The sequence below is a fragment of the Saccopteryx leptura genome, chromosome 1 (genome assembly GCF_036850995.1).
Source record: "Saccopteryx leptura isolate mSacLep1 chromosome 1, mSacLep1_pri_phased_curated, whole genome shotgun sequence".
Lineage (NCBI taxonomy): Eukaryota > Metazoa > Chordata > Mammalia > Chiroptera > Emballonuridae > Saccopteryx > Saccopteryx leptura.
The window spans coordinates 5888854-5914803 of NC_089503.1; the positions used below are offsets into that span (position 1 = coordinate 5888854).

Below are 25950 nucleotides of genomic sequence, written 5' to 3' on the forward strand. Positions count from 1 at the left end.
AGCCAGGGTCTAGGTCACTGATTGTTGGTGGCCAAGTCTGTTCACGTAGGCTGTAGCCATGTCAGCCAGTTGTGTGTAGGAGGGAGTCAGCGGGCCGGCGACTGTAGGTGCCTGTGGTGACAAGGAGGTGTGAGCTGTGTATTTCCTGTTCTGCCCTGGGCATCTGGCTCCGCTTTTCCTTTGGATGGTCACTGGCACAGAAGGTGTGTGCTGGGAACCTAGAAACTGTACCCCCTGCAAAATCCCAGGGGAGGGCGTGGCTAGCAGCACGGGTGGTGGTGCTCACCACTGCCCCGTGGGGACTGAGATGCAGAACAGTGTAGAATTCGGGGGTCTCAAATACAGGCCTGAAGGGCAGGTGTGGCTGCCAACTCACTTCTGGCCTAGAACTCAGCCTTAGTAAGAGGTATGGTCATAGGAGTGCTGCCTGTGGTCTTCTTGAGAAGAAAACGTGGTGAGGGCAAGGCGGTAGGGCCAGGTGTGGGCCTGGGGCCCTGTGGCGGCTGAGCTCACTGCTGGAGTCCTCACAGGGAGGACAGTGGAGCACAACCTCCCAGCTTCCCCACTGTTGGGGGGTGTCTGGGTACATAAGCTCCATTGTGTCCCCTGTGAAAAACTTGGGAAGCACTGTAGTGAGCAGGCAGGGACCCCAGGCCCTGCCGAGGGCCAGGCCTCCTGGGACAGTGCTGCCCCAGGCGCCAGCCGGGATGGTGGCCGCCTTCACTCGCTGCGTGGTTACTGTGCCTACAAGGACGCTAACTGTTCACAGCTTGTGCCTTTGATACAAAACCTGGCAGAGTAACTCATGTCAGGCAAACCTTTCTGCAGGTAACGTCCTGTTGCTGGAAGGGAGAGAGAATACTGAAAAACAGAAACTGATGCTCATTGACTTTGAATATAGCAGTTATAACTACAGGTAATGTGTCCAAGTCTGTTTATTTCTGTACTGTTTTATTTTGACATGTGTACAAAACAGTTCAGGGGGAATACAGGTGACAATGCCATTCTAAGTTAAATCTGCTTCTGGATGTGAACAGTTTTGTCACCATGCCCACAACGGTCTTGTGTGGTGGCACAGCTCATCCTCGGCTTCTGTTAGAGGGGAGCAGGATACGCACACAGAATCCAGAACTTGGTACCTTGTTTTGGCTCAGAGGTAATTTCTGTTTCTAAGAGTACCAATCACAGGAGGGCGCTCTTGGTCGATGCTCTTGAGCGGCAGGTCAGTTTGCACTCTGCTGCTCCTGCTGGCCATGGTCTGGTAGTGGCTCTATTGGTTGTCCCTGTCACTGAAGCACTCGGGGACCTCAGGAAGTGCAGTGTGTACTGGGAAGGGTGCTCGTGACCTGGTTTCTTTCTTTCTGTAAACAGCCTTGTGGTGGGCAGCTTGCCTGATTGCATTTCTTACCTCTTTTTCAGGGGATTTGACATTGGGAACCATTTCTGTGAGTGGATGTATGATTACACCTATGAAAAGTACCCTTTTTTCAGAGCAAACATCCTGAAGTTCCCCACCAAGCAGCAGCAGGTAGGGCTGGGGCTCATACACAGGCCAGTAGGTCAGTTAGCCAAGTCAGTTTTATGCAGTTAGTATTGATTACATTTGCTTTTGCTTTTTAAGTGAGAGGAGGGGAGATAGACTCCTGCATGCACTCTGACTGAAATCTGCCCAGCAACCCCTGTCTGGGGCTGATGCTCAAATCAACTGAGCTATCCTCAGCACCCAGGGCTGACGCTTGAACCAGTTGAGCCACTGGCTGCAGGAGGAGAAGAGAGAAGGAGAGGGGAGGGGCAGAGAGCAGATGGTTGCTTCTCCTGTGTGTCCTGACTGGTGATCAAACCCAGATGTCCACATGCTGGGCCAATGTTCTATCCACTGAACCAATTGGCCAGGGCCTACATGTTCCCCACCCCCCTTTTTAAATATTTATTGATTTTACAGAAGGAGGAGAGAGAGGTGGCAGGTGGGAGGAGAAGTAATCAAGTAATCAGTTTATAGTTGCTTCGTTGGGTGCTTGTTCTGTGTGCCTTGACTGGGCAAGGCCAGGGCTTTGAAGTGATGGCCTCACTTCAAAGATCAGCGTTCCAGCCTGACCAGGCAGTGGCGCAGTGGATAGAGTGTTGGACTGGGATGCAGAAGACCCAGGTTCGAGACCCTGAGGTCACCAGCTTGAACGTGAGCTCATTTGGTTTGAGCAAAATCCCACCAGCTTGAACCCAAGGTCGCTGGCTCCAGCAGGGGGTTACTCGGTCTGCTGAAGGCCTGCGGTCAAGGCACATATGAGAAAGCAATCAATGAACAACTAAGGTATCACAATGCGCAACGAAAAATTAATGATTGATGCTTCTCATCTCTCTTCGTTCCTGTCTGTCCCTATCTATCCCTCTCTCTTTCTCTCTCTCTCTCTCTGTCTCTGTAAAAAAAATAAAAATAAACTTAAAAAAAAAAAGATCAGCATTCCAGGTCGATGCTTTATTCACTGCCCCACCACAGGGCAGGCATGATGCCCACCCGTTTTTTATTATTTAGTGAGAGGAAGGGGAGGCAGAGATAGACTTCCACCTGCACCCGGACCGGGATCCACCCGGTGAGCCCACTAGGGGGCAGTGCTCTGCCCATCTGGGGCCCTTAATGGTGCCTTTCTAAACTGTAATGGTTAGGAAATCTTTGGCTTTAAACGTTTTTCCGTTAAATATAGACACAAACTTGGCATTAGAGTCCAGCTCTGTGCCAGGTACCTGTGTTCAGTCAGAGTGGTGCAGAGCCTCTGTAAAACCGCGCAGCCTCGTGTCTGCTTTCTGGCTGCCGTCTGGGGGAGCGCCGCCGGCCCTCTGTTTCCCACGTGACTGCGCAGAGAGAAGTGATCTTGGGCAGCGCGTTTGCGGAGCTATTGCAGTGTTGACAGTGCTCTTTCCTGTCCCGAGGTAAGGGCGTCCAGGGACGGTGGGGACTGCTCCCTGGGCACTCCGCTGTCCCGGTCCTCAGCCCACTGCAGAAGCCCGGGTTGAGGATACATAGGTAGCAACGCGGAAGCAAGTGGGGCAGAGGGGCTGTGCGGATCCCACCTTTCCGAGCCTGTGCAAGGTGGCCGCTCCACCGCCCTCCCTCCAGGGCTGTCCTGCCCAGTTGGAGATGAGGGTGGGTGCATTCGGTTGCTGCTTGAGCTCACTGAGCAGGTGTTTGTGAGGCACCTCTACTGGAGTCGGGCACAGTCAGAGTCTTTTCTAAGGGGCCCCACTCAGGGGCACCGTTTCAAGTGCAGGCTTGTTGTGGAGCCAAAACTGTGCTGCCTGTCTTCCCACTGTATCTTTTTTTTTTTTTTTTGTATTTTTCTGAAGCTGGAAACGGGGAGAAACAGTCAGACAGACTCCCGCATGCGCCCGACCGGGATCCACCCGGCACGCCCACCAGGGGCAACGCTCTGCCCACCAGGGGGCGATGCTCTGCCGCGACCAGAGCCACTCTAGCATCTGGGGCAGAGGCCAAGGAGCCATCCCCAGCGCCTGGGCCATCTTTGCTCCAATGGAGCCTCGGCTGCAGGAGGGGAAGAGAGAGACAGAGAGGAAGGAGGGGGGGGTGTGGAGAAGCAGATGGGCGCCTCTCCTATGTGCCCTGGCCGGGAATCGAACCCGGGTCCCCCGCACGCCAGGCCAACGCTCTACCGCTGAGCCAACCGGCCAGGGCCAGCATTTAAAAAATTATTACGTGTGTTTTGGGGATCAGAATTATACTAGTCTTTTTTAAAGTAAGCTGAGTTTTTTTATTTTCTGAAACAAATTTATATACAGTGAAGCATATCTGTTCTTTGAAAAATTGTTAGACCTTGTTGTGAAACAGTCTAGGCCTGGGACTTTTTTGGAGGGAGAGTCGTTGATTACTATTTCTAAGGGTGTCAGTCAATTCAAGTGTTCTGTCTTCATTTGTTAGTTTCAGCAGTTAGCGTCTCCCAGAAATGAACCCTGCTGGGGTGTTGGTTCAGGCGGGGGTTCTAAAAACCAATCTGCCTGGCTTTGAATCCCAGCGCTGCCACTGCTCTTTGTAGCCTACTGAATGTTTCTGTGCATGTGTCCTCATCTGCAAAAACTATTTGGTTGTGAGGAGGTAGGCAGAAACGAGCTCAGAGTAGTGCTGTCACATAGGAGGTGACAGGAATCGGTCATCATGCTTTCTGTGCAGGTTCCCTTCAGAGCACAAGACCCCTTCCAGGAACCCTGGCTAGGACAGTGCTTAGACTTGAGTGTTTTTGGTAGTGGAATGTGAAAGCTGATTTTAGAGAAGGAAGGTGCCCTGACCTGTGGTGGCGCAGCAGATAAAGCCTTGACCTGGAACGCTGAGGTCCCTGGTTCGAAACCCTAGGCTTGTCTGGTCAAGGCATATATCGGAGTTGATGCTTCCTGCTCCTCCCCGCTTTCCCTCTGCCCCCCCCCCCCCAAATAAATAAAATTTAAAAAAGAAAAGAGAGGGGAGAAGGAAGGTAGAAGAGGCCGTACAGGGAAAGGAGGTAGAGGAAGAAGTGTGGTCATTCCAACTAGTTGGCCAGTTAACAAGGGAAGGATGACTGGCAGCTGTTTTCTTGTTTACAAAAGATAGCATCGGCGGTGCTATGTTCTGTGGAGTACAGGACAGTAAGATCCAGGGAGCTCCTCGGTCCTAATTCATACGGACTAAATGTGCGACCTAAGACGCCTTAGGCTGTCTCTTCGCCAGTCAACGACTAGACACTCCCACTCCAGGAGCGTGATGGGTCCATAATCACGGCATCCTGTGGGGGCTCACTGGCCCAGCTCCCGCTCTGAGCAGCCTTGTGCCTGGCATGCCTGTCGTCGCGCTGGGGGCTGGCTCACCCTGCTTTACGATCAGACACTGGGACAGCGTGAGTGTGGGTTAGCATTACCTTCTGCAGAAGTAGCCTTAGTGTTCTGTAGCTGTCTTGTCGACATTGCTGCACGGAGCCCATTAGAATGCTAACTGAGCCTGGTGACCGCTTCCAGATGAGGGGAGCCCCCCCAGCCCCCGCCTGAACAGAACGGTAGCTGGGCCCGCGCTTATGCGTGCTCCTTACACGTGACTGCGCGGGAGTGCTTCCACGTGCTCCTCTCACGTGACTGGGCGGGAGTGCTTCCACGTGCTCCTCTCACGTGACTGGATGGGAGTGCTTGAGGATGGTTTTTGACAGCATCCATGTCTAACCATCGCTCTTTTTTTTTAGCTTCATTTTATTTCCAGTTACTTGGCTGCATTCCCAAATGAATTTGAAAACCTGAGTAATGAAGAAAAGTTCATTATGAAAGAAGAAATGCTGGTTGAAATCAATAGGTAATTTTTTTTTTTTTTTGGCTAATCTGTAATGATTGATAGCTTACTTCTGTATAGAATGTACAGTGCTCACAAAAATTAGGGGATCAGGGAACATGCAGATACTCCAGTACTTTCAGCCTTTTGTGTAGTGCATTTTCACCAATGAAGTAAAAGTTGGGTTTGCATCTCATTTGCATAATTGAACAACTTTCTTTGATTTGTTTGCTTTTCTGATGTTCTTGTTTAATAAAAAAATCATTTTTTTATCACTTCATATTTCTTTTGAAATATCCCCTAATTTTTGTGAGCAGTACAGTTGGGACGCGCCCTGGCCGTGGAATAGTTGCAGCATCAGTACAGACTGCCAGTACTTCCCTGCGGCGGGTGCGGAGAGCAGGGTCTGCACTGGGAGGGCCCAGCCACGAGCCCTGCATCAGGCTGCGCAGTGTGCTCTCCCTGGTGCTCGTGGGCTGTGGGCGCCATCTAACGTGTCTCTTAGAAAATAAAGGTTCTGTGTATTGGTTCTGAGCCTTTTAACTGTTTTTTTTATTATCAACTTTTTTTATTTTTTATTTTTTTGTATTTTTCTGAAGTTGGAAACGGGGAGGCAGTCAGACAGACTCCCGCATGCGCCCAACCGGGATCTACCCAGCACGCCCACTAGGGGGCGATGCTCTGCCCATCTGAGGCATCGTTCTGTTGCAACCAGAGCCATTCTAGCACCTGAGGCAGAGGCCACAGAGCCATCCTCAGCGCCCAGGCCAACTTTGCTCCAGTGGAGCCTTGGCTGCGGGAGGGGAAGAGAGAGACACAGAGGAAGGAGAGGGGGAGGGGTGGAGAAGCAGATGGGCGCTTCTCCTGTGTGCCCTGGCCGGGAATTGAACCTGGGACTCCCGCACACCAGGCCGACGCTCTACCACTGAGCCAACCGGCCAGGGCCTTATCAACTCTTAAAGCAGGGTTTTATGAATTTCTGGATTCCACAAAAGTCTAGACCTCTGTTTATTCACAGTCAGCCATCTCTCTAAGAGGCCTGAGTTACTCTGAATCTCTGGGGTCTTCTAGGAGATTCTTTCCTTGAAAATGCCTGTTGAAGTACTTTTGGCTCTCCTGTTCTGTCTGCCCCACGTCGCAGATCATGTGGTCCTCAGACGTGTCCACACCCCTCACTGAGGGTGCTACCCTGGACTCCCGCGGCATAGGCCCCCCTCTGGCTCCTGAACAATGGGAATAGAAGGAAGGTGGGGGAGACCCGCTCGGGGGGCCAGGGACTACCCTGTCGGCTGGTTAGTGAGGGTGCTGCACATCCGTCCTGGGTTAGAGCTCTTCCTTGATTGCTCGAGGCCAGCGGTCTGACTGTGGAGAGCCAGCCTCAGGGTGACAGGCATGTCTCGGCCTGGCAGAGGCCGGCTCACACTCCCCCGTTCCATGTGCTTGTTCCACACTGTGTGGAGGGAGGAGGGCTGGCTCTCATCCTTCCCCCTGACGAGGCGGGCTCCGTGCAGGCGAGCGTGGTGCGGGTGACGCTGTGTGTATGGGTGGCGCAGGGCCTCTCTGTGCAGCCTGGCCTCTGCCCATGCGGCCCCCGAGACCTCTAGGTGAGCCCTGTGAGGGGAGTCGTGTGTGCCAGGGCCAGGCAGCTGGGTGTGTTTCCCTGCAGGCCGCCTGCCTCTGCCTGCCCCCGTGCGGGCAGTGGCATCAGCTGTGCTGTGAGAACACCCCACTGAGTTCGCCTGGGCAGACAGTTGGCCTCCAGATGAGCGTACACGAGGCAGAATGTCCATTTTGCAGAAGTGACTGTACCAGTCCCCTGATAGGTACCACACATCTCTTCATTTCCTGCCTCTGTAATTACAGGTTTGCCCTCGCTTCCCATTTCTTCTGGGGACTTTGGTCCATCATACAGGCGAAGATCTCATCCATTGAATTTGGATACATGGTAGGTTTGGGGGTGGTTTCTCTTCCGCTCCTGGGGGACAAGGCTACAGTGGATGGGAATCCTTGCTGCTAAGTGATTATCCCTCCCAGAGAGTCCCTGTTCCCTGTCAGTACCTGATCCAGGGGACCCACAGCAGCAGGCTCCGCTGGGAGCTCTGGGGGAACGGCTGCGTGACTGAAGCCACTCTGCCTGCTGCTGCGTGGGCCTGTTGGGTCCAGCCCCCACGTCCGAGAAGGGCTGCATGGGCCTGTGGTTCTGACGGGGGCTGTAGAGATCCAGACACGAGAGCTCCAGCCCCCAACTCAAGTCTGTTCTGACACAGGAACACAGTGTAGGAGTGTGGGAGGTGCCTCAGTGATGCTGCATTCTGTGGCACGCAGCACCCACGTAGAGGTGGGAGCGGGTGTGGATTTAGATGTCCTGCCATTTTATTCCACCCTTAAGAACTGTCTTTGTTATTGGCACTGGTTACTCTTTAGTTAAGCCCTGTGCTGCTCCATGAGTATTGGGGGATATCGTAGGGTGGGCGGCACTCAGAAGAGGTTAGGGACTTCACATCTGCTATTAGGCAAAAGAAGAAAGGAAGTGGGCTTTTTTGTTTGTTTTTTAAATAGAGTGAGGGAGAGGCAGAGAGACAGACTCCTGTATCCACCCGCCATGCCCACCAGGGGGCGATGCTCTGCCCATCTGGGCTGTTGCTTTGTTGCTCCAAATGACCTCTTAGTGCCTGAGGCGGGGATCCTGGAGCCACCGTCATTGCTCTGGGCCAACTTGCTCCAGTCATGGCTGCGGGAGGGGGAGAGAGAGAGAAGTGAGAGGGGGAGGGGTAGAGAAGGAGGTGGGCACTTCTCCTGTGTGCCCTGAATCTGGGAATCAAATATGGGACATCCACATGCTGGACCGACGCTCTCTCACTGAGCCAAATGGCCAGGGCGAAATTGGATTTTTTTTTTTTTTCGTATTTTTCTGAAGCTGGAAACGGGGAGAGACAGTCAGACAGACTCCTGCATGCGCCCGACCGGGATCCACCCGGCACGCCCACCAGGGGCGACGCTCTGCCCACCAGGGGGCGATGCTCTGCCCCTCCGGGGGGTCGCTTTGCCGTGACCAGAGCCACTCTAGCGCCTGAGGCAGAGGCCAAGGAGCCATCCCCAGCGCCCGGGCCATCTTTGCTCCAATGGAGCCTTGGCTGCGGGAGGGGAAGAGAGAGACAGAGAGGAAGGAGGGGGTGGGGGTGGAGAAGCAAATGGGCGCTTCTCCTATGTGCCCTGGCCAGGAATCGAACCCCAGGTCCCCCACACGCCAGGCCGACGCTCTACCGCTGAGCCAACCGGCCAGGGCCGAAATTGGATTTTTAAAGTAAATTGGGAGTCATGGTCAAATGATACTGTTAGAGTAGACTTCTTTGTTCTGTGCTTGCTAGCACCCGGGGACCTCTTGCTTTAAAAGAGGAACCTTTGCTTATCTGTCATTCAGTGTCTTGAGCGCTTGGGAAACAAGATGGAAAATTAGGCAGCACCAGATCTGTCCCTGAAGTCTTGTCTGGGCTGGTGGTACCGGGCTGGTGCCCTTAAGACGAAGTGTGGGGTGAGCGCTGCCAGCCACGTGCAGACTGTCTTCAGGCAGGCGGGTCACGGGCAGCGCTGGGCTGCATCGGCGGCCTGGGCAGCGCTGGGCAGCGGGAGCCTGGCTGAGGCTGCTGTCCCTTGTGTCTTCTAGGAGTATGCCCAGGCGAGGTTTGATGCCTATTTCGACCAGAAGAAGAAGCTGGGCGTGTGACCAGGGGAGGACTTCATGCACTCCATCCGGACAACGTGGGCGGCCGAGCCGCAGCCCTCTGCTCCCACTTCTGTCCCTGCGGCAGGAAGCAGAGGGGCCTCGCTGCCGCACACAGATGTGTATGATACGAAAGACTGTATTAAAACTGAGTAACATTTATTTCATATCTTGTTTACGATTTCACTAGGCCCCTGACATGAGCTCGGGCAGCAGAAACACAGGACATAGCGCAATAGTGCAGTAGCTCAGATCCTGTGGTCCTGCAAGGGCCTGAAGCTTGCTGTCAGATGGGCAGCCAGCCGGCCTGTAACCACGGGGACTTGCAGTTAACGTTGATTTTTACAGGGCTTCACCCTGTGGTGAGCGCTGGGAGCAGGCTCTCTGGGTAACTGTATGTAGACACTGCTCGCTCCCGAGGGTGGTGAGGAACAGAACAGACTGTGCTGGTGCCGGTGTCCTGCCTGGGGGTCTCCAGAGGCTGCTCCTTCACTTTGTGGTCCAAATGGCTGGTGCCGGAGCCTGCAGACCGCGGGCGACAGATGCACACTGCCGCCGCGGCACGCTGAACGGAGCTGCAGCACCGCTGGTCCTGCGAACAGATCTCCCTGCCGGGATGCAGCTTCCCTGTGCTCTCCTTCTCACCGGACGTGCTTTGTGAGCCCCAGCCACGGGGCGGGGCGGGGCACGGCACACAGCGTGACCGGGTCCTCCGTCTGCCTTCCCCACGGGGCTTTGTTTCCCTCCCTGCAGCCTTTCCCTCCATGACTCTGTTCATCCAGCCTGGTGCTGATGGTTCTGTGACAGGGCTGGCTGCTGTCCCTGGCACCTTGCTTGGTGTGCCAGGTAGGGAGCTGGCAACCCTGGCCAGGGCTCTTCAGCGGCTAGCTCTCCCCACCCTCACTGTTCCCCGATGCCCTCGACATCATCAGGGTGGGAACCAGTAGCCTGTACGTGACGTGGAAGCATTCAGAAAGAGCATAGCTGTGAAATTCGTCTATGTTAAATGTCCTTTGGGATAAATTCTTTTTTTAATCTTATTTGAATTGTTTCTGTACCTATATTTCTGCTACCATAGAGATTGTACTATACAAACAATAAAGAAATAACTCCCTCTCCAGCTGTCACTCTTGGCTGTGTGCCGAGTCCTGTGGACGGCAGGCCTCAACGCGGGCCCCAGGGGCTGCTCCCGGCATGCGGGCGGCAGGGGCACAGAAGGGACATGCAGCAGAGTGGCTGGGAGGCTGGGTGGCCGGTGGCTAGGCCTGGGTAGGGGGACACTGTCCACTGTTCATTTAAAATTTAACAAGGTTGCCTGATTTGTGGTGGTGCAGTGGCTAGCGCGTTGACCGGAATACTGAGGTCGCTGGTTCAAGGCCCAGAACTTGCCTGGTCAGGGCACATACCAGAAGCTACTATGAGTTGATGCTTCCTGCTCCTCCCCCCTCTCTCACTCTCTCCCCTCTCTGAAATCAAAAAAATCTCAATATAAAATTTTTTTTTGGACCAGGTGTTTTTGATGTCCAAGCAATAAAACTAAGCAATAAATGATACTGAGCTTCTCTGTCAGAGCTCACTTAGAGTAACACTCCCAACTCCTTCCTGCACCCACAAGGCCAGGCGGTCAGCAGGGCCTGCCAGCCTCACGCTTGCTCACTGTCCGCCTGTCCCTCCACCACAGCCTTCCTCTTCCTCGGGACACCAGGCCCACTTGTGGTCTTCGCTGAGGTCTTTGGGGCCAGGTCTTCAAGTGATGGCCCTTCACATCCTTCCACAATTGGCTCTAAGTCATCACGCAGTGAATTGCAGTGCCCTTCTTGGGACCACCCCTTACCCACATCCTCCCTGGCCCATCACTTTATTCAAAGTACATGGCTTTTGCCTGACCAGGCGGTGGTGCAGTGGATAGAGCATCGGACTGGGATACGGAAGACCCAGGTTTGAGACCCCGAGGTTGACAGCTTGAGCGTGGGCTCATCTGGTTTGAGCAAAAGCTCACCAGCTTGAGCCCAAGGTCACTGGCTCCAGCAAGGGGTTACTCAGTCTGCTGAAAGCCCACGGTCAAGGCACATACGAGAAAGCAATCAATGAACAACTAAGGTGTTGCAACGCCCAACGAAAAACTAATGATTGATGTTCTTCTCATCTCTCCGTTCCTGTCTGTCCCTGTCTATCCCTCTCTCTGACTCTCTCTCTCTGTCTCTGTAAAGAAAAAAAAAAAGTACATGGCTTTTCCTGAAATCCCAGTTCACTCGGTGTTGGCTCCTGCATTACACTGAGGAGGGTTTGGGTCTGTCTTCCGTGCAGGTGACCCACCTGTCTCCTGATGACCTCCTGCCCCAGGATCACCCACTCCAGTGCCTTTGTGTATGGAGGCCCCACGGCATGCAGACTTCTCCAGCTAGGCTGTGTGCCAGCCAGGACAGGGCTGGCCAGTGCCTCCCTAGGCTCACACTTGACTCCTCACAAAACACCCACTCTGCTCTGAGCTTAGGGTCCTCTGTCACCCCCCATTCCACAGGTTTAGCCCAGCTCTGCTTCCCCGGGGAGGTGGAAGGTTTGGGGCCTGGCCTCAGTCCAGATCCACCTATAGCCCCCGAATCCCATGCTGCCAGGCACGTGGGATTGCCACACAGCCCCCTGAACCCCAGTCTGGCCTCGGGACACTGAGGGATAGTCCTGGGTCAAGGGACAGGCTCTCCCCCAGCAGCTGGCCAGATGAGAGCCACAGCGTTGGAGCCAGGCTACCCGGCATGCTGTGCCAGCGTCTAGCCTCAAAGCAGCCTTTGTTCCTGGGACACTTGGCTGGAGAAAGCAACGCCTCTGAGAAACACTAATGCTGCCTCCTAGCCAGTGGTGGTACCCAGCCCAGAAAGATGCAGGATGCCCCACCCCCACCCCACCAGCTGAAGGACAGCCTAGGGGGGCTGGAATACCTGCCCAGGAGCTAGGGCAGGCTGCAGTCTCCTGTGATGGGGAGGCAGGGCCTGGAGTCTGGCTCAGCCCTCTTCCTGACTCGCGGGGCTGTCCTGGCCAGCCTCTGCCCTTCTCTGCAGGATGGTGGCCTCTAGCGTATGACACCGCTGCTCACCCCAAGTGGACAGTAGGGTCAGGCTCAGGTGTCCCAGGCTGCTGTCTGCTTCAGAGCATCTTGAATGCCAGCACGAGAGATGGTACAACTGGCCAGTCCGTGCCAAGCCCCACCCTCCAAACCCAGGGCATCCCGAACATTCTCTGACAGCCAGTTTGCACACCCTCACGGATGGGAAGCTCACCTCCCCTAGCCCAGTCAGGGAGGGTACATTCCAATGTGCAGGGACCATTCCTCCATGATCCTTCACCCCAAGAGTCTGGGATTATTACAGATATCCTCACGAGCCTGACCAGGCGGTGGCGCAGTGGATAGAGCGTCGGACTGGGATGCGGAAGGACTCAGGTTTAAAACCCTGAGGTTGCCAGCTTGAGCGCGGGCTCATCTGGCTTGAGCAAAAAGCTCACCAGCTTGGAACCAAGGTCACTGGCTCGAGCAAGGGGTTACTTGGTCTGCTGAAGGCCCGCGGTCAAGGCACATACGAGAAAGCAATCAATGAACAACTAAGGTGGCGCAATGAAAAACTGATGATTGATGCTTCTTATCTCTCCATTCCTGTCTGTCCCTGTCTATCCCTCTCTCTGACTCTCTCTGTCCTCGTAAAAGAAAAAAAAAATAAATAAATACAGATATCCTCATGAGTCCTCTCCCTGACTTCTTAAGGCCCCAGATCCTACTACATCAGTGCCTCCCGCCCACCGCATCTGCAAGGGAGGGTATGAGAAGCTGGCATGGGGCCCATGGAACCAAGAAGTTCACGGGCAGGGCCAGCAGGGCCCTGGGTTCAGGCGATGGCCCATGCTCTGTCACCCCAGCCTCCCCAGCCCCTGCACTCCAGACAGGACCCAGACACAGTCCTGGGCCTTCCTCCTCTTTATTTTTTTCTTTTATTCTCTTTTTCTTCCTCCTCCTTATTCATTTCCGGCACAACTCCACCCGCTGGGGACGGGGTGGCGGGCATGACCACCGGAGGGTGCTATTCTTCCTCTGCAGTGAAGGTGAAGGGGTCCAGCTTGTAGCCAGTGCCTGAGTAGAACTTGTTCTGGAACTCCACCCTGGGGTGAGAAGGGAGAGCTGGTGAGGGGCAGATTCTCCGCCCTGCTCAGCGCGGCCAGGGCCAGCCGGGTGGGCTGCTCACCAGTGTAGCCGCAGCGCGTGTAAGAAGGCCGAGAGCCCCTCCATCACCAGCAGGATGGCCACAGTCAGCACCGCGAAGGCGGCAAAGACAGGAACCAGCGCCACGGCCGCCACGCCCATCTCTCGGTCCATGCGCAGGCCCACGCGCATCACCATAGCCCACAGGACCTCGGACAGCTCTGTGGGTGACGGGGGGGCCAGTGGAGACCAGGGGCTGGGGGTGCCCACCCAACGCCCTGGCAGCCTGAAGCCCCTTTGCTGTGGGGCTGGCAGGGGACCTTCTCTGATGTCCCCATTTTACAGAGGGGAATCCTGAGGCCCAGAGAAGTGACCCAGCCAGCAGCTGTGTGTGTGTGTGTGACACGAAGCCTGGACTTGACCGTGGCCAGGCCACCCACTACATCGTCACTCACGGGCATGGGCCAGGCTCAGGGCCCAGAGGCGCAGGTAGGAGGCCGTGTTGGAGATGCAGCCCAGGCAGAACTCGATGGTGTGGATGGCCTGGTGCATTAACACCTCGGAGAGAACAAACTGGGGGCACGGGGTGGCAGTGAGGGTGAGCCAGGCTGGTGGTCACCCCCCCGCCTCAGGAAGGCACCACACCAACCTCCTCTTGGTCCCCTGGGCACCCTGCCTTCTCCTCATCAGTGCCCCAGCCAGCCACGGACGCATCGTTCGAGTCCACCAGGCCTGTCTTGAGCTCGTCCTGGGAAGGGGAGCCGGCAGCATCAGCAGCCCCCAGGCCAGCCCGACATCCCACACCGCCGCTCAGTCTGCCTCTCAGGGAGTCCGCAAGCGAGCGAGCGAGCGAGCGAGGGGCGTCTGGGGCAGGCGGCAGCCTCACCTCCCGAGCCTCCTCCCCAGAGCCCGCACCTCTGCCTGTAGTTGGCTAGCACGCCTCCCCTTCAAGTGACGGCGGTGCTTCCAGCGAAGGAAGAAGGGCGTGCCGAGCAGTAGCACGGGCACCGTGGCCAGGGCCAGGACCACCAGGGTGGATTGCACCACCTCCTGCAGGGGAAGGAGCCAAGTCAGGGTGCCCCCGACCCCCGGCAAGCCGCATACACCCCCGACAAGCCCGACTCACGGGGGTCCGGGGAGCCTGCACTCAGCAGGGACATCCCTGTGTAAGGAGTCCTTGGAGAGAAGGGGCTGCAGGCTTCTGGGACCCCCGTATCTCACAGCCTTGGGCCTGCACCCCATTTCTGACAAGAACCCAGCAGCTGTGAGCGGCCCGGCCCCGGGGGCCCACCCACCCACCTGCCCACCTGCCCAGGGAAGAGCGGCCGGTTGGTGGGGCTGCGGGAGAAGAGGAACATATTGATGAAGTGGATGAGGATGCTGGGGGCAGAGGCCGCGCCGGCGGCCGACACGTGCAGCCACTTGTAGACAACCAGGAAGACCAGGTAGCCAAACAGGCCCAGGAGGAAGACCAGCTCAGGCAGGGTCTCCAGCAGCAGCCGGTACCACTGGCCAAAGTGCCTGGGGCGCAAGAAGAGCCCAGGTCAGCAGGCCACCCAGGCCGCCCCTACCCACCTCGCCCCCTCCCGCCAGCGCCTGGGTGGGCCCTCACAGGTGGTTGAAGACGCCTAGGACTACCCCGAAAGCCATGTGGGTGACCCCCAGGATGACGGACATCTTCATCTTGAAGGAGTTGAGGAAGCTCAGGTGGTTGATGGCCAGGCTCCAGATCTGGGTAGCAGGAGGGGCGGGTGTCATGCGGGCAGGGGGCAGGTCTCTCTGCCCTTGTCACTCTCATCATCCGCCTGTTTGTCCCCTTGGGGGCCTCAGTACACTTGTCATCTGCCTCTCGAGAGGCAGCAAGGGGGTGCTGGTTAACAGCACAAGCTCGGGCCCAACACCAGCTCCTCCTAACTGGGTAGCCTTGGGCACACACACTCCTGTGCCTCAGCCTCCTCCTCTGTAAAACGGGAACTAATATGTGCCTCGTGGAGTTGTCACGAGAATGAAATACAAGTCGCCGCACATGACGGGCTCAGGACAGCACTCGGCATGGAAGAGGGTGCCACAGTGACCAAGAGACGCTGTCAGCGACGACATGCTCCTCTGCTTTAGGAAGAGGCTGCAGGGAGGGCCCTGCAAGGAGACCCTGTTTTGGGGGCCCTGAGCGCCTGTGCCAGAACCGGGCTGGCCTCCCGCGCCTGCAGCACCCTCGGCCAGCGGCCAGGACTCACAGGGTCGATGCCGAAGGGGTAGGGTCCCAGGAAGACGCCGGTGATGTTGGGATCCAGGGCAAGCAGCGGGTGCTCAGCCAGGAACACGTCACTGTGGCAACAGCGGGCGGTGCGGTCAGGGCAGTGAGGCCCGGGGGGTGTGGCAGGGGCCAGGGGCAGCGGGGCGGCCGGGCTGGGCCTCACCTCCAGTTGGACTGGTTGGCCATAGCGGCCACACTCCAGCCTGAGGGGAAGATGACGGTGGCGCGGCTGAAGCACTCGTTGTAGATGAAGCCGGTGTAGACGGAGAACAGGCCCATGAGCAGGAGCAGATAGCGGCCACTGAAGAAGGTCTGCCAGATCTGGGGGCAGCGGCCGTGAGACAGGGGTCAGGCCGCCCCGCCCACCCACCAGGCCCCCCCGCGCCCTTACCTCATTCTGCGCTGTCCTCACGGCCGGCCGGTCCTCGGCAAGCACCATGGCCAGGGCGAAGAGGAACATGAGCAGCCCGTGACCCACGTCTCCGAACATGACGGCGAAGAGGAAGGGGAAGGTAATGATCGTGTAGGGCGCTGCGGGAGGACCCACGTGGTTAGCTGGGACCCCGCAGCCTGAACACCCGGTGTGGCCAAACGGGACACACCAGCACTGCTTTGGCCCGTGGCCTGCTGGTTTGCAACCTTCCCAATGCTGCTCTGAGTCTGCACTGTGCTTCCCATTTTACAGGTGAGAAAACTGAGGCTCCGTCGAACCTCTGACCCGGGCCACTCCCACCGCAGAGCCACCTCACCTGGCTCAACCCCGTGCCGGCTCCCTTGAAAGCTTCCCCCCGGGGGGGGGGGAAGCTGGGATCATCACTACCCACCCACCCCCAAGTGTGCCCTGAGACTGTGACGGGGAGTGACAGGGAGTGCGCCTCTCATCTCCAGAGGGCAGCACTGGCCCAGCGTGGACGCCGCCACCCCAGGCTTCCACAACGGCAGAGCCGTGGGGCACTGTGGCTCTCACCAGGGTTGACCTCCCGGTAGCGGCCCACGCCGTAGGCGTCCACAATGCCCTGGAAGCTGGCCGTGAAGCGGGTGGTGCGGATGAGCGTGGGGGGCATGTCCCGGCAGGGGATGCGGTGAACCACGGCGCTCACACCTGCCTCGCTCTGGGGGGCCCAGCAGGCAGGGAGGCAGACAGACAGACAGACAGAGAGATGAGCCTCAGGGCCAGGCCTTCAGGGACCCTCAGATCCCCCAGCCAGGCCCAGAGAGCGGCAGGGAGTATCGAGGGGGCTGACTGGACAAGCAATGGGGACCTGGGGCAGCGCCCCCTTCTCTGTTAAGTAGGCCGACCGGCACCACCCGCCCCGTTCAGGACGATTTAGGGAGGACAGAGACCAGCTGGACCAGAGTCACTTGGGAAACGGAAGTCCCTTATAGCTCACGTAGGTGGCCCAGGAAAGGAAACCCCAGTGCCACCTGTGAGCACATACTAGGCACCGGCAGCCCGGGGTGTGTCACACGGCAGCACCCCTGGAGGCACGGTCATCGCACCCACTTCACAGATGAGAAGCCAAAGGCTCCTTCCAGTCGCCCGAGGTCACAGGGCCAGTGCCTGGGGAGCCTGGACTTGAATCTGGCTTCTGACTTAATGCCCACTGCACTCGCCAGCGAGGAGCCCACCCGAGGAGCTCTGGGAAGTCAGCAGGGTGGGCTTGCTGGGTCAGGGCCACCCAGGCACTCCCCGGGGGGAGGGGGGCCCTGGCAAAGGCCTGGCACCGGGCACGGGCAGTGTGCTGTGAGGAGGACACGGGCGGCTGCCAGGGAGCAGGGGAGGGCAGAGACCCCCCGGCTCACCGAGCTGTCCTGCAGCGCCTGCTGCAGGGCGGGCAGGTCGCGGGTGGCACACCAGGCCTCAGCGATGAGGCACTTGTGCGTGGCGCTCACGCTGCACTGGTTGAGGGCCAGGTACACAGCCTTCATCTTGCGGATCTGCACCTGCCAGGGCGGCAGCAGCTGCTGCACCCGGCCCAGCACTTGGCTCAGGAAGCGCTCTGTCTCCCCCAGGACCTGAGGCCAGAGCGGGCGGTCAGGGGGAGTGGGATAGGGGGCTCGGGGTCAGGGGAGTGAGACAGGGGGCTTGGGGTCAGGGGGCTTGGGGTCAGGGGAGTGAGACAGGGGGCTCGGGGTCAGGGGGAGCGGGACAGGGGGCTCGGGGTCAGGGGGAGCGGGACAGGGGGCTCGGGGTCAGGGGGAGCGGGACAGGGGGCTCGGGGTCAGGGGGAGTGAGACGGGGCTCGGGGTCAGGGGGAGCGGGGCAGGGGGCTCGGGGTCAGGGGGAGCGGGGCAGGGGGCTCGGGGTCAGGGGGAGCGGGGCAGGGGGCTCGGGGTCAGGGGGAGCGGGACAGGGGGCTCGGGGTCAGGGGGAGCGGGACAGGGGGCTCGGGGTCAGGGGCCTCGGGGTCAGGGGGAGCGGGACAGGGGGCTCGGGGTCAGGGGGAGCGGGACAGGGGGCTCGGGGTCAGGGGGAGCGGGACAGGGGGCTCGGGGTCAGGGGGAGCGGGACAGGGGGCTCGGGGTCAGGGGGCTTGGGGTCAGGAGGAGCAGATCAGGGGGGCTCAGGGTCAGGAGGAGGGGGACAGGGGGGCTCGGGGTCAGGGGACTTGGGGTCAGGAGGAGCGGATCAGGGGAGGTCAGGGTCAAGAGGAGGGGGACAGGGGGCTTGGGGTCAGGAAGAGCAGGACGGGGGACAGGGGGACTCAGGGTGAGGAGGAGGGGGGCAGGGGGAACAGGGGGGCTCGGAGTCAGGAGGAGCAGGAAAGGGGGCTTGGGGTCAGGAAGAGCGGGACAGGGGACAGGGGGACTCAGGGTCAGGAGGAGGCAGACAGGGGACAGGGGGCTCGGAGGAGTCAGAAGGAGCAGGACAGGGGGGCTCAAGGTCAGGGGAGGGGGGCGGGGGCTCAGGGTCAGGAGGAGGCAGACAGGGGACAGGGGGACTCAGGGTCAGGAGGAGGCAGACAGGGGACAGGGGACTCGGAGGAGTCAGAAGGAGCGGGACAGGGGGGCTCAGGGTCAGGAGGAGGGGGACCAAGGGGCTCGGGGGGTCAGGTGAGCAGGACAGGGGGACAGGTGGGCTCGGGAGTCAGGGTGAGCAGAACAGGAGAGGGGCTGTGCGGGGGCGCAGGCACAGGGTCCGGCCAGGCCACAGGCACCCACCTCCCGCAGCTCGTGGCTCTGCTGCTGCAGCTGCTGCAGGGCCCCTCGGCGGGCCTCCTCCTGCTCCTCAAACGGGAAGACGTGGCAGTGGAAGCTGGCAGGGAGGACGGGCGACATGAGGCGAGGCCCAGGGGTGTTCTGGGCTGTGTGGAGACTGGAGGCTTCGTCTGGGGAAAACTCATAGGGCATCACCAGGGACAGGGCGTGATCCAGGGCACAGCAGAAGCCTGGGCACCACAGCAGGGGGGTGGCCAGATCCCAGGGGGCTCACCAGTCAGTGATCTTGCGGATCTTCTGCCCGATCTGCTCACCCCAGTAGGAGATGAGGAAGGTCGTCCACGTTGCAGGCTCGCCCTACCGAGTGGGACTCAGTTTACCTTGAAGTCCTGGCTCCGCCCAACATGTGCCCTCCACGCCCACCCCTTGGCCTGAGTGTCCCCCAGCCTGCTCACCGTCACCGGGTCCTCCAGCTGCTGCTCTGTCTCCCTAAAGCTGGCGATGAGGAAGCCACGACAGGCCCTCCAGAGCAGGCGTTCCAGGGCAGCGGCCTTGTGGGGCTCCACGGCACCTGCCACGAAGCTGCCAGCCAGGCAGGGCTGGGTGGAGCCGCGCCTCCCGCACCCTGCACCACCTGGCCAGACCACCCCGAGGCACCCGGGTCCACAGGCAGGAGGCAAGAGCACCCCCAGGCAGGGCCAGAAAAGGAGAAACTCCCACAATCAAGGACAATAACAGGCCTGAAGGAGGAGGCAGGAGGAGGGAGAGCACTGGACAAGGAGTCCAAGCCAGGTCTGGCCTGGCCCCATCACTCAGGGCCTCTGTGGTTGACAGGAAAAAGTGTGAAGCTGCTCCTCGCTTACTTGACCCTCAGGTCCTGGTGTGGTCCCCCGGGGGCCTGGAGCAGGGGTGTCTTTTCCGAGGGACTATCTGTGTGGGTGGCTGCCGACTAGGAGTAGAGAGGCGTCGTGAGACCCGGCCCAAATGGGGCCTGACACCCCTCTCTCGTCCCATGCGCCCCGCCTGGGCTGGAGCTGACCGTGGGGGCCTGGCCCTGGCCCAGCACGGCCATGTGGAGCTGCAGCTCATGGAGCTGGGCCTGCAGGGCCTGATGGTTGCCCCGCACATCCCGGAGCTCCCGTGCCAGGCGATCTGTCTCCTCCTGGATGCGCAGCAAGTCACGGGGCGGGGGTGCCGGCAGCCCACCCTCGGGCGGGGACAATGCCAGCCCGGCCCGCCGTACCTCCTCCTGCAGGAAGACTGGGTGCAGAGTATTGGGCGTCAGGAGAGACCACTCAGGGGTCCCCATCAGCTAATGGCCACTGTTAGCCAAGAGCTGGCTAATGTCGAGAGGATCCTAAGTGCCACCCCAAACTCTACTGGCCGCCAGCTAACTGATTCACCGAGCCCGAGACTCCCAGAAAAACTCCAGGCCAAACCTCCATCCCCACAGGCCTGTTTCCTCCCCGGGGCTCGTCCGGCTGCTCTGCCTCTCCAACCCCCTTGGCCTCTGCCCAGCCCAGAGCCTGGGTCCCACAGCGGTCTTCTTGTCAGACCGGCCTCAGCACTGCGACTCCTGCAATGTGAGTTTGCATGGAGGCCCACCTGCCTGATTACTCATGAGCCATCAATCAAGTATCAAACCACGACTCAGCGTGCTCGACCCTCCCACCCTGCGGGCTCCTCCAGGAAGGGCTGCCAAAGAGGCACCAGAGCCGGGGTCCCTCTTGCCCAGGGCTAAGAAGGAGCTGCTACTTGCAAGGGGGCCGCTGGGCCTAGATCCTGGCCTCTGCCCACCCCAGTCCATCTGCAGCAGAGAAAACTTTGATCATGCTTAGCGACCACAGGAGTTTCACAGGACAAATTCCGGGGCTTCCACGCAGTATTCAGGCTTCTTCCAAGCTGGCCCTGGCCTCAGCCTTTGCTCAACCCAAGGCTCTTCCGCTCCCAAGAAAAGAGGGATCCGTTCCCAAGATCTGTGGTGGGATTCAATCCTCCAGATCCCAGCTGCCTGTCCTGCCTCTGCCAGGCCCAGCCTGGACCTCCCTTCTATTCTACCTGTGTGACCCAAACTCTCCCTTTCAGACCAACCTCCTCCTCCAGGAAGCCTGCCTGGGATGTGGGCCTGGGGCCAACTCACTAAAGGTCTTTTCCAGCTCCTCACAGCGCCGAACATCCACCACAAAGCGTCTCTGGAAGGCACTCACCGAGGCGTTGAGCTGTGGTTGTTATGTGGAAGGGTCAGTTTTTGGGGGTGGGGGCCAGGGATGTCCCCACCCCCAGGCCCAGGCCTGGCTCTCCTCAGGCTGTAGCTGCCTCCCTCCAAGCAGTACTAGGCACACCATGAACCTGCAGGTGGCCGGCTGGAGAGAGAGACCAGACCCCACCTGCCAGACCCCATGGAAGGGCCAAGGTCTGGCTGAACTCAGGCTGGGTCGGGGTGGCCTCCACCGCGAGAAAACCCGGCCCTCTGAAGAGGCAGAGCATCTATGGCAGAGGCTGCGGGGTTCAAGCACAGAGGGGGGCAATTCTGGGGAGAGAGGGTCCACCAGGCTAGGATGCCTGAGGACGAGGACCTTCCCACACCCATCCTAGTCCCACTCACATCTCTGAACTCCACGAGGCCCAGCTCACCCAGCTGGCTCACACAGGTGTAGGCGGCGGCCGTGGGCAGGAAGAGCTGGACCAGCGACACCTCCTCGCTCCGGAACATGGAGCCCATGGTCCTACGGGGGGGGGGGGGGTTCAACCGAGGCCAGTACAGGTAGGAATTCTGTCCACCCCAGCCCCCATAATCCCAGAAGGTCCTGCTACCACCCCTGTCTGACAGAAGGGGAAAGCGAGGCCCAGGAAGGCTTGATGGGGTGCCAAGGTCACACAGGAAGTAAGTGTAGCCTGGCCTGGCTAACCCCACATCCTGACCTGTGGCCCAACTTCAAGCTCTTTCCAGCTAGCTCTGTCCTGAGACCCCTGCCCTCCACCCCTGGCAGCTCCTGGTGACACTGGCTCTTCTCCCACCCGGGCTCTGCTCCCACGGTCCCTCCTCTGTGACCTCCCCTTACCCTGGATCCTATTCAGCCTTGGGGCCTCAGGCCCAGGGTCACCTCCAGCAGCGGCCTCCTAGCTGCCACAGTGCTTGCTGGTCACTAGCTCTTGTCTTTCTACCCCAGGGAGTGTCCGTGACAACCGGCACTTGGGCTAAGGTCAGGCCTGTCTCCACAGGCAGCTGGAACCCTCCTCCCTGCGGTGTCTGTGTGTGCTGGGGGAGCGGGCATCTCCTCTGGGCTCCCAGGGGCTCAGGGAGGGCAGAGGGCAGAGGGGATGCTGATGAATGGGGGACCCTCCCGAGGCCTGAGCTGCCGCCCGGCAGCAGCCTTTGTGGGTATGGGAGGGAGGAGCCTTCCAGGTGTCGAAATCATTGAAAGTGAAACTGTGGAAACTTCGAAATGGGCCGGAAGGCCCGGCAGGGCCTTGCTCAAACGCCGAAGGGGGAGGGAAGGTGGCCTCCAGCAGGCCCTGAAGATGCCCCAGCCCACAAACCAAGGCTCCGTGACCACTGCTCTTGGGACTCAGGGCCAGCCACTTCCCTTCTGCAGGACTCGGTTTCCTAAGCTCTCAAACTGGTGGAGGGGGAGACGGGCACGGGATAGGGCACCACTGAGGGTGAACGTTTGGCGCCAGAGTGCCTGGCTTGCTGTCTGGGCCGGCTGGGGCCTGCCCAGCTGGTCACTTCCTCCCCTGGGGCCTGGTTTACTTAAATCTAAATAGGGAATGCAGTCCCTCGGGGGAGAGGAGAGAATGCTGTGGATTCAGCCCGGGGCTGCAGAGGCTGTGGGCCCTAGACAGGGAAGTGTGTGGGAGGGGCTAGATTCCATTCCTGAAGGGTCAGGGACCAGTGCTAGGAGCCCTGCCCGAGCTGTGATTGGCTGTGTGACCTTGGGGGAATCTCTTGCCCTCTCTGAGCCTCTACTTCCTCTTTGGGTAAATGGAACTTGTCCACCCCCAGCAGAGATAGGACTAGGATGAGGAGATGACAAAAATAACCAGAGCCCCCTTCACCCCTATTATCTCATTTAAACTTAGCAGCAATCTTTTTTTTTTTTTTTTTACACAGGGACAGAGAGAGAGATAGACAGGGACAGATAGACAGGAACGAAGAGAGATGAGAAGCATCAATCATCAGTTTTTCATTGCGAGACCTTAGTTGTTCATTGATTGCTTTCTCATATGTGCCTTGACCACGGGCCTTCAGCAGACCGAGTAACCCCTTGCTCCAGCCAGCGACCTTGGGTCCAAGCTGGTGAGCTTTTGCTCAAACTAGATGAGCTGCACTCAAACCAGATGAGCCTGCGCTCAAGCTGGAGAGCTCGGGGTCTCGAACCTAGGTCCTCTGCATCCCAGTCCGATGCTCTATCCACTGCGCCACCGCCTGGTCAGGCCCTAGCAGCAATCTTGTCAAGAGAGGTCAACTGAGGCTTGGAGAGGTAAGGTCCAAGAGCAGATAGATGGTCCGTGCATGGCCAAGTCTGGCAAGAGCTAGGGCCTGGGGCTGAAGGTTTGGAAGTCCCAGAGCCAAATATGTGCTCAGGGGAGTCTGTTCTCTGCCTTGGGCACCCTGAAAAGTTGGGCTGGCCAAATGGGGCGGGGGCTATAGGAGGCCAGATCTGGGGACCCATGGGGTGCAGCAGCTCTGGGCAGCAGCTGAGGCAAAGAGCCTGGTGGCCCTGACAGAGTCTTCAGACCTGGGCACTTCTTTAGGTGGGACAAGCCGTGGTGGGCAAGGGTATGTAGGGACCTGGCCAGACTCCTGCCCTGGCCCATAACCTATCCCTCATCCTCCCTGGCCCTTGTGTGAGCCAGTCCAGTCCTGTTCAAGGAGCAAATTACGGGGTCACTGTCCTGTGGCCTTCAGGGTCCAGCCCACTCCTCATTCTGTGCCCCTCCTCTCTTCCTGGCTCTTTGGGAGGTTGGAGGCTAAAGCCAACTCCTCCAGGGACTCACCAGATCTCTCCTCCGAGCCCCTGGCTCACAGTGATGAGTTGGGCTGGAGAAGGAAGTCAGCCCCTTCTTCCTTTCCAGAATAGTGGACTCTGGAGTCAGAACGACCCCGCTTACCTCTAGCTCTACTTCTTCCTAGTTAGGTGGGTCTCAGTTTGCTCATCTGCAGAATGGGTCGCTTCCTCCAGGAAGCTGCAGCAGGGAAAAGCTCTGAGTGTCACCAGACCTGGCAGAGTTGGGCTCTGTAGTTAGCAGCTGTTAACACCGATGGGGTGTCCTTTTTCTCCTCCTCCTCCTTCTCTTTCTCCTCCTCCTCCTCCTCCTCCTCGTCGCCCCCTGCAGCCCCCAGCAAGGCCTCACCCCAGGCGCGGGAACTCACCCCCAGGTCCGCCGCACACGGCGCCTCTCTGCTAGTTCTGCGCTCCAGGCTCTGAGATCCCGGCCGCGACGCCCACGCAAACCCTCTTGCCCCGCAGGCGGAGCCGGGAGGGGCGGAGCCTGCTAAGCCCCGCCCACTCTCCACCCGGGGAGCTTGGGCTGCGACCCGGCGCGCGCGGCCTTGGCGTCCTCATCCGAGGCTGGAAAACCTTTCGGGGCGTGGGGCGTGAAGGCCCCAAGACAAGAGCCCGAGATACGGACCAGCGTCAACCAGGCACGTCTACGTGGTCAGGCTGGGGTGGCCCCGAGCCCAGGCCCCGCTTGGGGGCTAGAGAATGCCACCCCGGCTCGCTGGGCCCAACACCTTCAGGCTGGCGTGCAAGATCTGCTTACACTCTCCACCTGGACCCCCTCCTTACGTGAGACCGCAAGTTACATGAGGTCCTTACACCTGCCTACCTCTGACCCCCCGGGCGAGGGGCCCACAGGCCCAGTGCTCGGTGCCCTTCTGTGAATGGGTGCCTGTCTTGGGCCCCGCAGGTGCTGGGCAATGCCCCGCTCTTAGTTGTTGCTGCGCTGGCTGCAGGGGCGTCCAGTGCCCTTGCTCTGATATAGCTTCAGGGGGTTCGTTGTGTCCTGGCACCCCTAAACTGAGGTTCACAGCTGCTTAGCTGCCTGCACTTTTTTTAAAAAAAAAAGATTTTTATTAATTCATTTTAGAGAAGAGAGAGAAGGGAGGGAGACGCAGGAAGCATCAACTCCCATATGTGCCTTGACCGGGCAAGTCCAGGGGTTTCAAACCAGCAACCTCAGCATTCCTGGCTGACACTTTATCCACTGCGCCACCACAGACAGGTCAGACTAAAAGTTGATATGTTTTTAAAATTTTTATTTATTGATTTTTAGAAAGAGGAGAAAGCGAGAGAAAGGGGGTAGAAGTAGGAAGCATCAACTCATAGTAGTTACTTCCTGTACGTGGCTTGACCAGGCAAGCACAGGGTTTCGAACCAGCCACCTCAGTGTTCTAGGTTGACGCTTTATCCACTTCGCCACCGCAGATTGGGCTGCCTGCACTTTGGACAAGCCGGGGCTGTATCCACTGGGGCCTAGAGGTACCAGGGGCCTCACACTGCAAGGGCCGCTGAGGGGTAGGGGCGGTGAGCAAATGGGGCCTCAGAACCAGGACTGGAAACTGAGTCACAGCCAAGGTCCAAGGGAAGTGTTCTGGGTCATGGGGCTGTTCAGAGGGGACCGGCAACACAACCCAACTGAGCACCGGCGTGTGGGGAAGGTGGCCCCAGGTCAGCACGCTCTGTGCAGGGGAGATGAACTCGATTGTTATGAAAGGGTGCTAGAGCTGCAGTCCTGACACAGAAAATACCCATCAGTCAGGGAAAGAACCACATCAGGAGCTGGGTACAGGCTGTTTAACAAAAGTGCTCTCTTTACCTGTGTACGGACACGGGCTCCGTGCCAACGCTCTCTTGCTAGTCCTCTGGGAAAAGTGGAATTAGAAGTGGTTTGGGATTCTTAAGCCCGCCTCTTAGGACTGTTTCTGTAGGGCTAGCCGTGGCCTGGACTCAGACATTTCCTGGGCTCCAGGCTTCCCTCTGGGTCCTGCACTTAACGCCTCACCTCTGTGCCTGTTCCTCGGGCTGTGGGGGCCCCAAGCCTTGGCCAGTGGTGGGGTCCAGCGTGGCCCAGGTACCAGCAGCGATCTGGGGAAAAGGGACGAGCTGGGTACGAGCTGGGCAAGTCTGGGCGTCTTTGCTGCAGGATGTCTCAGGGCTTCGACCGTGCTGACCCTGTGTCCGTCCAAGTGGAGGGACACTGGAGTATTTCCCACACTTACGGTCCCCAGAATGCCCTCCCCACTTCTTTCCAAGAAGCACCTTGGAAATGTTTTGTAAAAAGTGCTCTTGGAAATGATGGAGAAGGGGGGACTGGGAGCTTTCAAAGCG

At 58.8% G+C, this 25950-nt stretch overlaps 2 protein-coding genes across 6 annotated transcripts in view; one reads left to right on the forward strand and one right to left on the reverse strand.

Moving 5' to 3' along the window:
• Window positions 1-10134, forward strand: part of CHKA (choline kinase alpha) — a 55513-nt gene extending 45379 nt beyond the window's left edge. For all 3 annotated transcript variants that reach the window (XM_066386421.1, XM_066386503.1, XM_066386543.1), the window contains 5 exons: window positions 829-916; window positions 1420-1528; window positions 5211-5317; window positions 7157-7238; window positions 8958-10134. In XM_066386421.1, coding sequence (XP_066242518.1) covers window positions 829-916; window positions 1420-1528; window positions 5211-5317; window positions 7157-7238; window positions 8958-9017 — 446 coding nt within the window. In that variant the 3' untranslated portion in view covers window positions 9018-10134. The remainder of the gene's footprint in view (window positions 1-828; window positions 917-1419; window positions 1529-5210; window positions 5318-7156; window positions 7239-8957) is intronic.
• A 2833-nt stretch (window positions 10135-12967) lies between these two features.
• TCIRG1 (T cell immune regulator 1, ATPase H+ transporting V0 subunit a3) lies at window positions 12968-24084 on the reverse strand. 3 transcript variants are annotated; one of them, XM_066387493.1, is made up of 20 exons: window positions 23991-24017; window positions 21219-21339; window positions 20754-20832; window positions 19653-19873; window positions 19477-19562; window positions 19069-19195; window positions 18888-18970; window positions 18617-18710; window positions 17258-17470; window positions 16422-16566; window positions 15846-15985; window positions 15618-15775; window positions 15435-15525; window positions 14813-14931; window positions 14508-14721; window positions 14116-14250; window positions 13850-13948; window positions 13656-13773; window positions 13244-13421; window positions 12968-13160 (listed from the first exon to the last, which is right to left on the reverse strand). In XM_066387493.1, the coding sequence occupies exons 2-20, from the start codon at window positions 21333-21335 to the stop codon at window positions 13082-13084; spliced, it is 2496 nt and encodes an 831-aa protein (XP_066243590.1). In that variant the 5' UTR covers window positions 21336-21339; window positions 23991-24017; the 3' UTR covers window positions 12968-13081. The 3 variants fall into 3 exon arrangements, with proteins under 3 accessions (XP_066243590.1, XP_066243412.1, XP_066243499.1); XM_066387315.1 differs by lacking the exon at window positions 23991-24017 and adding an exon at window positions 23729-23825; XM_066387402.1 differs by lacking the exons at window positions 12968-13160; window positions 13244-13421; window positions 13656-13773 and having other exon boundaries at window positions 13846-13948; window positions 14500-14721; window positions 23991-24084.
• Window positions 24085-25950: the final 1866 nt, after the last annotated feature.

Excerpts from the sequence above, each read along its gene's own strand:
- TCIRG1 (XM_066387493.1), bottom strand. The coding sequence starts at position 21,335 with ATGGGCTCCATGTTCCGGAGCGAGGAGGTGTCGCTGGTCCAGCTCTTC. Across the intron at positions 16,567-17,257 it reads AGGCGCTGCAGGACAGCTCG|AGCGAGGCAGGTGTGAGCGC; the intron begins GTGAGCCGGGGG and ends TGGGCCCCCCAG. Across the intron at positions 13,422-13,655 it reads CCTGAGCCTGGCCCATGCCC|AGCTGTCCGAGGTCCTGTGG; the intron begins GTGAGTGACGAT and ends CGTCACCCACAG.